Below are 11265 nucleotides of genomic sequence, written 5' to 3' on the forward strand. Positions count from 1 at the left end.
AAAAAGACATAATTTTGTGACAATAACATTGTAAATTATAATATTATGTAATATTATGTAATTATAATTATTATAATTATTATTACGCCCGAAGACAGCTGGGATAGGCTCCAGCACCCTCCGCAACCCTCGTGAGGAAAAAGCGGTACAAAATGAATGAATGAATGAATAATTATTATTATAAAGTTAAATAACATTTTATGAGTATAAAGATGAAATATTAACAAAAAAGATTCAAGTCTTGTATTATGGGAAGTCGTAAAATGATGCAAAGAAAATTTATATGAAAGTTGAAAAAAGTGCAAAATTTAAAAAATCAACAGAAAACATTGAAAGAAAACAACTGTTGTCTTATAAGAAAAATGGCAAAATATGAGAGGAAAACAAACTAACTAAAAAAACATAATTTCATGAGAATAAAGTCTTGGTATTATAAAAAATATATATATAATTTCAGTTACATAAAGTTCAAATATTATAAGGTACCATTCTTTCCGTTTGAGCAAATAAACCGAATGCAATTGGAATATTTGGGTCCAGGGGATAGCCAAAAGTTAGTGCTTTTGGTTACGTTTGCTGATGTTCTTCCGGCTATGTCTGCTGATACTGTTCTTCTTGCAGCGTCCGGTAATACTCTTTTGGCTAGGTTTGCTGACATTCTTCCTGCCACGTCCGCTAATAATGTTTTGGCTACTTTTGCTGATGCTCTTCTAGCCACGTCCAATGATACTGTTTTGGTTACGTTTGCTGATGTTCTTCCGGCTATGTCTGCTGATACTGTTCTTCTTGCAGCGTCCGTTGATACTCTTTTGGCTAAGTTTGCTGACATTCATCCTGACATTCTTGCATAATAGGTCCCCTTTAATGGCTGTTTGTTAAGTTATTTTGCAGGGACAGTGAGTTTACACAATTGAAAAGTTCCACGCTGACTACTTTACGTTGTATCAAAGTGTCATTTTTTTTAGTGCCGTTCCCTGTATTAAATATTTGTCCAAATGTGAGGCCTGTACTCATGGTGGTTTTAGCCTATTTTTACAAAATAACAAACATTAAAATGTGCCCCTTTTGACTGTTGAGTATGGTGGAAAAGGTTTGAACACCCCTGATCTTTACAAAGCAAAAAAGACAAAAAGTCTTTGGTTTGACCATCTGGCAGGTGGTAATGAGGGCCCTGACCTCCTGTCAACAAGCTCTCCCCCATTTCCATTTACAACATCTGATTTTATCTGAGCTTTATCTGCAGGAACACACACACACGCATACACATACACATACACATACACATGCACACACTCAATCACACTCAAAGCTTTGTAAATGTTGTTAACATAGTCATGGCTCTCTATAATATAAACACGGTAACGAGACAAGTAAAAATCATTGTGTGTCTGAAAGTATTAGAGTGTTAACACACTCCATGCTTGGATTAGAGGCAGATTAAGGCCACTAACAAATATTGCCACTGGGTTTGGATCCACACGATTTCCCTTTTGTTTGTTTACAGATATTGAAAGACATTGGAAGAAAATGAGAAAAGTGACTGACTGAGGGTTCACGCATTCGGCTCTTTCAGCTATAGAACCAACACGCCCAGATGTTGAGACAGATGCACAGAGTGAAACTTCCTGTCATCCAGCCTGTTTGGTAGAAAGACAAGAGGAATCACCAAATTATTAGATTTTCCTGTCCTAACAGTCCAAAGTAGAAGATTCCTATTCCTGCTCATTTCTTTCCCATGGCCTCAAGAAGCTAAGCTTATTTCTCCGGGAGGAGAAATGGCAATGCAAGGATAAGGATGTGTAGTGTGAGGTCACAGATGAATCTCAAATGAACACTTTGGAGGTGCTGACTCAGGAGCAAAGTCCATTTTGCTTTTGGACTGTGATAAAAATGGTGGTTTTGCCAAGGACAAAGAACATTTATCAGCAATGCCCTCAGCTTTTTTTTATCAGATAGAATATAAAATCATACACGCAGAGTATAAACGATAAACACAACAATAAACAGGCAGTCAAAAGCAACTCTCTTTTGATTTGACTTGGATTTCATCTGACAGTAAAACTATGGATATTATTTATTCTTTAAATTGTGTTCAGCAAATAACAACAATTCATTGTTACATATTAGATATGAAAGCAAAAAAAACATTTTTGTCGTTTTCATTGTGCCATCAAACAGCTGAAAAACCTAGCATAATAAGAAAGCAATTTATAAAACAATCATGAAGTAGATAACAAATTTATTAATGGCCGAAATTAAAGATTACTTTCTTCTTCAAATGATGGGAAGGTTGTTGTTTGACTAATCAAGTAAATCAATAAATCTGACCCTTGATAAATTAGCATGTAGCATGTATGCTTGTGTTTTTACATACACAGGCTGGATGACAAGAGGGTTCAATCTTGTCCTTGCCCATTCGCTATATTGCAAAAGAAATGCAACCATTCAATATGGTTGAAAATAAAGTATTGTATTTAAAACCCATTGAGATTCTGATTAGAATGTTGAAGACTTTTGATAAATTAAAGTTAATTGCATTTTACGATGTACTTGCATTATTATGCCATGAAAATAATGAAACAAAAGTGTCAGAAAATGTCAATAGCATTGATTATCAACAATAATTCTTTGGTCAATAGTCTACCAGCATATCATTTATGAATAATAGGCTCAGAATTTGCATGTATGATCCAGGCAATTAGTTTTTTCACCTCTGTAATAAGATCAGATGGTCAACAGTATCAAAGGCAGCATGCAGATCCAGGAGAACTAAGACTGGGATTTTGCATGTGCCAGTGTTCAGACGCGTATCATTTGTCACATTGATCAGAGCTGTCTCAGTACTGAGGTAGGGCCTAAAGATCGGAAAGTATCAAATACATTGTTAGACAGGAGAAAGTTAGTAATCTATGGTATACAACTCTATATAGACCGATATTGGCTGTGGAACTGTGGTATCAGGACTGCTTTTCTTTGGTATAGAGGCTCAATGACCGCAGTTTGGAAGGCCTTTGGAAACGTTCCTGTCTGAAGTGAGACTTTACAATTCTTGTAGCTTACTCATCAAGCAGGAAATCCATGGAGTCAGGCCTTGTCCACACGGGAATGCTTCTGGTGTCCACATAGTGTGCGTCTGATCAGGAAATAGTCACATCCACACACAACCAACCCTGTCTTCTGCATCTGTTTCTCTCATACCAACTACCCTCCTTCACTACATCCATAAACCTCCTCTTTGGTCTTCCTCTATGCCTCCTACCTGGCAGCATCCTTCTACCAATATATTCACTATGTCTCCTCTGGTCATGTCCCAACCATCTCAGTCTGGCGTCTCTGACTTTATCTCCAAGGCCTATAACATAATATAACATGCAATGTCCCTCTAATGTACTCATTCCTGATCCTATCCATCCTGGTCACTCTCATTGAGAACCTCAGCATCCTCATCTCTGCTACATCCAGTTCTGCTTCTTGTCTTTTCCTCCATGGCACTGTCTCTCGACCAAACAACATGGCCAGTCTCACCACAGTTTTGTATACGAAAGCTCTAGAAGCTTGAGCATTAAGTCCGTCATCTGCAACTTGGAATTACGTCTGAAGATAAAATAGATCCCAACAATGTCGACTAGGAATCATGCAAGTCAAAATATTCATATGGAGTCTTGGTTAGCATCTTTAATTCCTTACAGAAGATCAAACCGATGTAACGGATGGAAGGTGATAAGAGATGGATGGTATCATGGCTATGCTAGGGGCATGGTTTTTTCCCCGGACGATCCAAGCAGATGTCAACCACACACACTCAACTTCATAACGAAAGCAAGCTAACTCACGTTTGTCATGTCCAACATGTCCACACAGATACATGGACTCACACATGCTCCAGGACGTATTCACCCCCCAACAGGAAACCTATCTTGTGCACTCCCAAAGCAATTATCGTGTGCATACTGGCCGAGATAATTCCACTTTTTCCCAGGAAACCGTCATCACACCTTTTGAGGGATGCTGTGTCTCCCCCAGGCGTTTGAAAAAATCAACACAAGCAAGTGCATACGTGACAGAATGATTCGTTGAGTCATAAAATGAGTGTAATGTAAACAGTCACCTGGTTTTGTGCATATCAATAAGAACCATTCATTCATTCATTTTCTACCGTTTATCTTCATGAGGGTCACGGGGTACACCCTTGACTGGTGGCCAGCCAATCACAGGGCACATATAGACAAACAACCATTCACACTCACATTCATACCTATGGACAATTTGGAGTCGCCAATTAACCTAGCATGTTTTTGGAATGTGGGAGGAAACCGGAGTATGCAAGACACAATAAAAGACAAAAAGTGAAAAAAACATAAAAAGCAAAACAAATATGTTTAGAAAATACTTTTTGACCTTCATTTACCTTCATTGAAGACGTGAGCGAGAAATGAGAAAGGCTTATTGCTTTTGATACAGTGTGCCTGCATTACTATGCCATATATTAATGGAAAAATTGTCTCAAAATAATTAATTCTTTTCTACCGCTTTTCCTCACAAGGGTCGCGGGGGTCGTCTGTTGACAATAATATAATCAATCAATAATATCTGCAATCATTTGTAGGACAATTACCGTCCAGCAAAATGTATTATCTCGACAGGCCTAGTCATAATTTTACAAGAATAAACTTGTAATATTATAAACAAAAAATAATGTCATTTTAGGTCGAGTGGTTAGCACGCAGGCCTCACAGCTAGGAGACCAGGGTTCAATTCCACTCTCGGCCATCTCTGTGTGGAGTTTGCATGTTCTCCCCGTGCATGCGTGGGTTTTCTCCGGGTACTCCGGTTTCCTCCCACATTCCAAAAACATGCTAGGTTAATTAGCGACTCCAAATTGTCCATAGGTATGAATGTGAGTGTGAATGGTTGTTTGTCTATATGTGCCCTGTGATTGGCTGCATAGCGACCAGTCCAGGGTGTACCCCGCCTCTCGCCCGAAGACAGCTGGGATAGGCTGCGACCCTGGTGAGGAAAAGCGGTAGAAAATGAATGAATGAATGTCATTTTAGTAGCTTAGAGTTGAAATATATATATTTTTTTCAAACCCATAATATTATAAAAAAGGAAAATGCATTAAGATTATTTACAAAGACAGTTGAAATATTTCCTATTAATAATACACTTTTTCAACTATATCACAAAGCTGAGATGCAGTTTTTTTTCTTGAAATATATATTCCTCGCTGGAAAAACAACCCCTGCCCAAGTATCGAAGGCACACAGCATACTGACTGTACTTCATATGCAACTAATTATATCCATGTAAACGCACTGAATGGCATTAATCAGTGAAGCGACTTGATAGCATGTCAATCCATGTGACATACACGAGTCCAATGAAAAGCACGCCCTCCTAGTCAAGTCTCATTCATTCAGAGATGCATTCAGAGATGCACTGATAGACATCAGCGTCAGCGTCGAAAGATGCAGAGACTAACAGTGTGTGTGTGTGTGTGTGTGTGTGTGTGTGCAGACAAATGGGGGTTATTTTTCTCTCTCATTGTTTCGGGGATAACGTGAGTTTGAACCGAGGGACTGTGGAGATCTTACAGCATTTCTCAGGTTGCCATGGTAACCAGGCCCCCAGCCAAGACGGAAGGGAGCAAGCCAGGGGATTTACTGTATAGAAAACATGAAGGAAAGGAGGCCACGCGCCACTATTGTGTCTGATGGAAAAACTCGACTTGAAACGTCCACCATATGACAGCAAAAACACATCCAAATTGCAAATTTAAACTAAAACTCAAACATCATCGCAAAAAAAAAAAAAAGATGGATGCTGGAAAGATGAATTACTTAATGTGGAAAGCACATGGCATCAAACACACACATTGGTGTATACATGAACCTTCATGTTGAGAGTGGTGGGAATTTTGCCACCTGCAACCTGCTGATAATGAAGCTGTATATCTCCTTACTCAAAAGGAAGCCATCTGTGCTGCTGGGCCCTCTCAAACACACACACACACACACACACACGTAAACTCCTCTACTGGAACACACACACTCTCCCCGACTGGGGACAACCATCTTTCGGATTTTCACATCAATTACATGACACTTCCAGTACCAGCTGGCAACACACATTGCAGTATTGTATATAGTAGATCCCCACTTTTGGTGAGAGTCTCTATTGTCTTTGAGGGGTATCCCCATTCCATATCAGCATCCATACGTCCATTTTCTATACCGCTGATCCTCAATGGAGCAGATATCGAAAAAAAAATGGGTCAAATCAGATTATATCCGTCTGCATCTAAAATCTCAGACTCTGCCCCGGTCCACATGATCCCAACAACGTGTGCTAATGTGCTAACAAAGTACTGAAGAGGATTGATGTCGGCTGTGTGGCGGTATTTGTGTTTAAAGTCCAAAAAAAGACATTGCAGCAAAGTGACAATTTTGCTATACAATTTTCCCTTTTTGCAGATTTGCAGAATTTTTCTAGTGCTTCTTTTTTTCCATGACTGCATATGAACACTGTTACAGGCCGAGCATGGCCCTTTCAGAATTGCATTTTGGGAAATTGAGTGCCTCTCTCTTCTTTCTCTCGTCCGTCTGCAGCACCAATTGTCTTCTGCATGCTGATCGGCTGTAGACCATTGTCATCAATCTCCTATGATGATCGCCACCTTGCTATCTTGCAGCCTTTGTAAGTTTGCAGTACTGCAAAAATATGTTTCAACAAGGATACAAAAATGCTACAGAAATGCTAAAGAAAATCATTCATTCATTCATTCATTTTTGCGGGGGTGCTGGAGCCTATCCCAGCTGTCTTCAGGCGAGAGGCGGGGTACACCCTGGACTGGTGGCCAGCCAATCACAGGGCACATATAGACAAACAACCATTCACACTCACATTCATACCTATGGACAAATTGGAGTGGCAAATTAACCTAGCATGTTTTTGGAATGTGGGAGGAAACCGAAGTACCAGGAGAAAACCCACGCATGCACGGGGAGAACATGCAAACTCCACACAGAGATGGCCGAGAGTGGAATTGAACCCTTCGTCTCCTAGCGGTGAGGTCTGCGCGCTTAAAGAAAATAATTTGATGCCAAAATCAGCAAATTTGCATCCACTGGCTGAATTATACACACATATACACTGAATTATACACACATAAGAGTATTGTATACACATTATACCTCTCGGGCAGTATTATTTCCTGCAAAAAAGTAAAGTAGGTCATTTTGAGGATACTTCATATTTCATATGGCAGCATGTCATTTGTGTCTCCACATGATTTACAATTTGTCATCTGTTCACTGCATATAGCATGCAGAGGAGAATGACATGTCTTTATTCTGGTTTATTCTGGATTATTTCAAAATTGATCTATTGCTTTCTATAATATGTTAATATAATACAGGTTTTGTCAATCATAAGCCATCAACATACAGTGTGCATTTCTCCATGTGTTTGAATCCATAGAAATGAACTACTGTATGTTTTCTGGAAAGTGATAGACAGTGGAGGAACGGTGTGGTTCCTCATGTAGCCATGACAACCATGGCTGCTGGTAAACAACACGCAAAAAGAATTTAAAAGTATAAGGAGGAATATTTCACCCCTGACACTCACTCACACACTCACACACACGCACATACACATACACAAACACATTGTTCATTCAGCACAGCCTTATGTCATTCAGCGAGTGGACACACACCATGAAGGCATTGTTCAACTTCTGTCTGGCTGGAAAAGGCAGCCTTCTAGCAAATATGATCTATTAAAAAATACTTTTATCCAAGATGGTGTTTTTAAAATGACTTTTATCAGATTTTATGGAATATAGTGTCAATGGACCCAAATATTCCAATTCCATTCGGGTTATTTGCTGAAACGGAAAGAATGTAACCTTTGTATACACCTCATTCCGAAAGAAAAGTGCCAATCCGAATGAATATATAATGGGATTCCCAGGGATGGAATATTCCTTTCCCCAATCCGATTGAGGTATCTTGTACCCGCTCAAACGGAAAGTTGTCAGACTGCGTTCTTCTTCATGGTGTTTTTCTTCTTCTGTTTTTTATTGGCGGTTGGCAAGCAGCTTTGGTGTGCATTAGCGCCATCTGTGGAACAGAATCTAAACCCTTCTATACGCCATTCACAAGTCCACTTTTATTCAAAAAGAAAATACATATCTATATAAAACATGTGCCCAGCTTAATTATAAAATATTAGCAAGATTGAATGTTATCTTTTCCTGTTCCCGGGTGCGTTCTTTCAGCGAATGCTGAGATATGACGTAACACGCAGCTCCAGATGTTCTTCCATTTAAAAAAATGGAGGCCAGCAATCGGTACTGGACTGGTGCGGAAAGTTTGTTTTTGATTCAAACTAAATTTCAAGACTGGACGAACTAAAAACTGGCAATACGGAGTTATTCCAACAAGTGAAAGAAAAACTGGAGGAAGTCGGTATCACGTGATGTTGGTGTTTACGCTTTACTGGGCATGCCCCATTGACTATTCTGGTTGATTATAGCGGCGCATGTAGACAAGAGATTGGAATATTCCTTTCCATGTATACCATTGCTTTCGGAAAGAAAAACTCCTAATTTAAACGTGGCTACTGAAAATGACTTTTCAGGAATAGCTTTTTAAAGTACATGTAAACCGGTTGGGCAAACTCCCATGCACCGTCCAGCACCATCGCGAGGGTGTAGAGCTAGTCCAGTGCTCCACAAACCGCTTTCAACCTCTTGTAGCCACGGTTGTACCCTTCTCTCCAGCACCCTGGAATAGACTCTCCCAGGGAGGCTAAAACAAAACAAATCACCCCTAGCGACTCCCTGTGGAGACACTTGCTCCCACCTCAAATGAACACATTTTTATCATGATGCTGAATCATTCTGAGGACAACTGATGCTGATGCCATTGATGGATCTGTGCTTGAGATAATTCTGGGATAAATCAAGTCAATTCCACACAGTCAGTTCATACATCCATTTACGGTTAGGTCCGCCACAACTACACACTCATTGCTTTCATCATTCGGTCAAAATGACGACTTGAAATTTGATTTATATTGATAACATCCCAGGACACAATCGTAACTAATGTGTGTGGTGCAGTAGTGTAGTGGTGCAGGGCCAGCAAAGTCGTCTCTGCTGGCCTAAAAACCATCAAAAAAACAATTTAAATTCTAATATTTGTTCCAATATATTGCTTTCAGGTCTGCACGGTGTTCGAGTGGTTAGCGCGCAGACCTCACAGCTAGGAGACGAGGGTTCAATTCCACCCTCTGCCATCTCTGTGTGGAGTTTGCATGTTCTCCCCATGCATGCGTAGGTTTTCTCCGGGTTCTCCGGTTTCCTCCCACATTCCAAAAACATGCTCGGTCAATTGGCAACTCCAAATTGTCCATAGGTATGAATGTGAGTGTGAATGGTTGTTTGTCTATATGTGCCCTGTGATTGGCTGGCCACCAGTCCAGGGTGTACCCCGTGACCCTCATGAGGACTTTATTGTCATAACATTGTAACTTTTACCACATCCAAATTTTCCAAAAATGACAACTTTGTTGTTTTGTTTATTTATCATGATAATAGAACCTATTTCTTTACTGTTTAAACTTCATGATACTAAAATTGTTATTTGTCGTCATAATATTACATTAACCGTTTATTCACATAAAATTCAGACTTAGTCATTAGAATACGACTTTTTTGTCTTAATAGTTTGACTTCATTCTCATTAAATGAATCAATTTCTGCTGTTGATTTTTTTAATATAGATTTTGCAACCACTTCAACATTGTTCTTTTTTATTTTATTTTATTTTTGAAATTCTGACTCTATTGCCATAATATTTTTAAAAAATTACAACTTTCTCCGTTCTTTCGTTTGCATCTTATAAAATTTAGACATTTGAAAAGTAAGGTTTTTTGTCAGTATTTCAGCTTCAAAATTACACTCGTGTTTTCTTTCTCTAACTTTTTCTCTTATTATTTTGACTTTATTCTTGTACAATTATTGCTGACTTTTCTTGTTATATTATGCTTTTGGGATGTGCCGCAGGCCACACTTTGGACACCCCTTGTCTAATATCATTGAACATATTGACTTTACAAACCCAAAAGCGAGTACAGCTTTAATATTTCTGCACATATTTAACGGTATCTTTTCACGAGACAACACTGAAGTACTAAAAAGTGTTGAAAAAAAAGAAGCCTAAAAATAAACATGACAAGAATCTATGATCACCTGGCAGAGATCTCTGCCTGACAACAAGGTTTAAAGACACACCACTATCACCATCACCATCACCATCACCCTCATCCTCATCCTCATCCTCATGGTTGTTTGGCAGGACTCAGCAAAGCTAACACCAAGCAGACACCGCATCCATTCCGTCATCACAACAAAGCCACTAACAGAGTCCGGATGCTACGTCACAAAAGCATCATATTCATCACTCACCTGTCTGTCCTTTACCCAGCGTCTTCTCCAAGCGGTAAGGTCCCACGTAGTTGGCCTCTTTCACCGACGATGACATGTTGTGGCGTTCAGTGTTCTTGTCCAAGTTGGACACGTTTCTGGAGAGACGTTTGCTCCTCCAATCCGACGCCCGTGCACGTGATGTCCTCCACTTCCGTTCTCCGATGTCCTTAGATGTTGCTCAATAAGGCTCAGTGTAGATCTTTCAACCTGGATATCATGGTGGTCCAGCCGTTGGGTGTGAACTGGTGATGGGACAGCATCTACTGCCGCTGTCTCTATGGCGTCCTACGTCATTTTGTGCCATTCACTTCCGGCTACTCCTTTCAAAATACATGCACTTAGTGCAACATCCGGCGTTGGAAAATCGAAAGTGCAGGCGGAGAATTTGTCTGTACCAACTCACATTTCCTATGGTCAAATCTAAAATAAAATAATAAATAATAATAAATAAATAAATAATACAACTCGCACCGTAAATTAAATAAGTCACCAAATTAAGCATGGTAAATAGTTATATCATTGATCAAATACTACACGAATAGGATGGAAATGTAAACGTAGATAAGATGACATTCGTCATTATTTAACAGCAGTTATTTAATTGCATTTGTCTCAATAATGGTATTTTTAAAGTTTAATTGATCATAAACACCGTCTTACACATTTACCGTATACGTGTTGGTGGTTTATTTTGAAGAGAAAAACAATTTCCGTTGTATTTTTTTTTTTGCTGAACGCAGCTTGTTCACGAAGTAAATATTTTTGCCTTG

The 11265-nt window shown here is 39.3% G+C and overlaps 1 protein-coding gene across 3 annotated transcripts in view; it reads right to left on the reverse strand.

The window, feature by feature from the left end:
* The window catches only part of LOC131131904 (serine/threonine-protein kinase BRSK2-like), a 52425-nt gene extending 41418 nt beyond the window's left edge, over nucleotides 1-11007 (reverse strand). For all 3 annotated transcript variants that reach the window (XM_058076936.2, XM_058076932.2, XM_058076931.2), the window contains exon 1: nucleotides 10475-11007. In XM_058076936.2, coding sequence (XP_057932919.2) covers nucleotides 10475-10550 — 76 coding nt within the window. In that variant the 5' untranslated portion in view covers nucleotides 10551-11007. The remainder of the gene's footprint in view (nucleotides 1-10474) is intronic.
* Between the last annotated feature and the right edge of the window lie 258 nt (nucleotides 11008-11265).

This window comes from Doryrhamphus excisus, linkage group LG1 (genome assembly GCF_037039965.1).
Source record: "Doryrhamphus excisus strain RoL-2023G ecotype Guam linkage group LG1, RoL_Dexc_Guam_v1.1, whole genome shotgun sequence".
In the NCBI taxonomy this organism is placed as follows: domain Eukaryota; kingdom Metazoa; phylum Chordata; class Actinopteri; order Syngnathiformes; family Syngnathidae; genus Doryrhamphus; species Doryrhamphus excisus.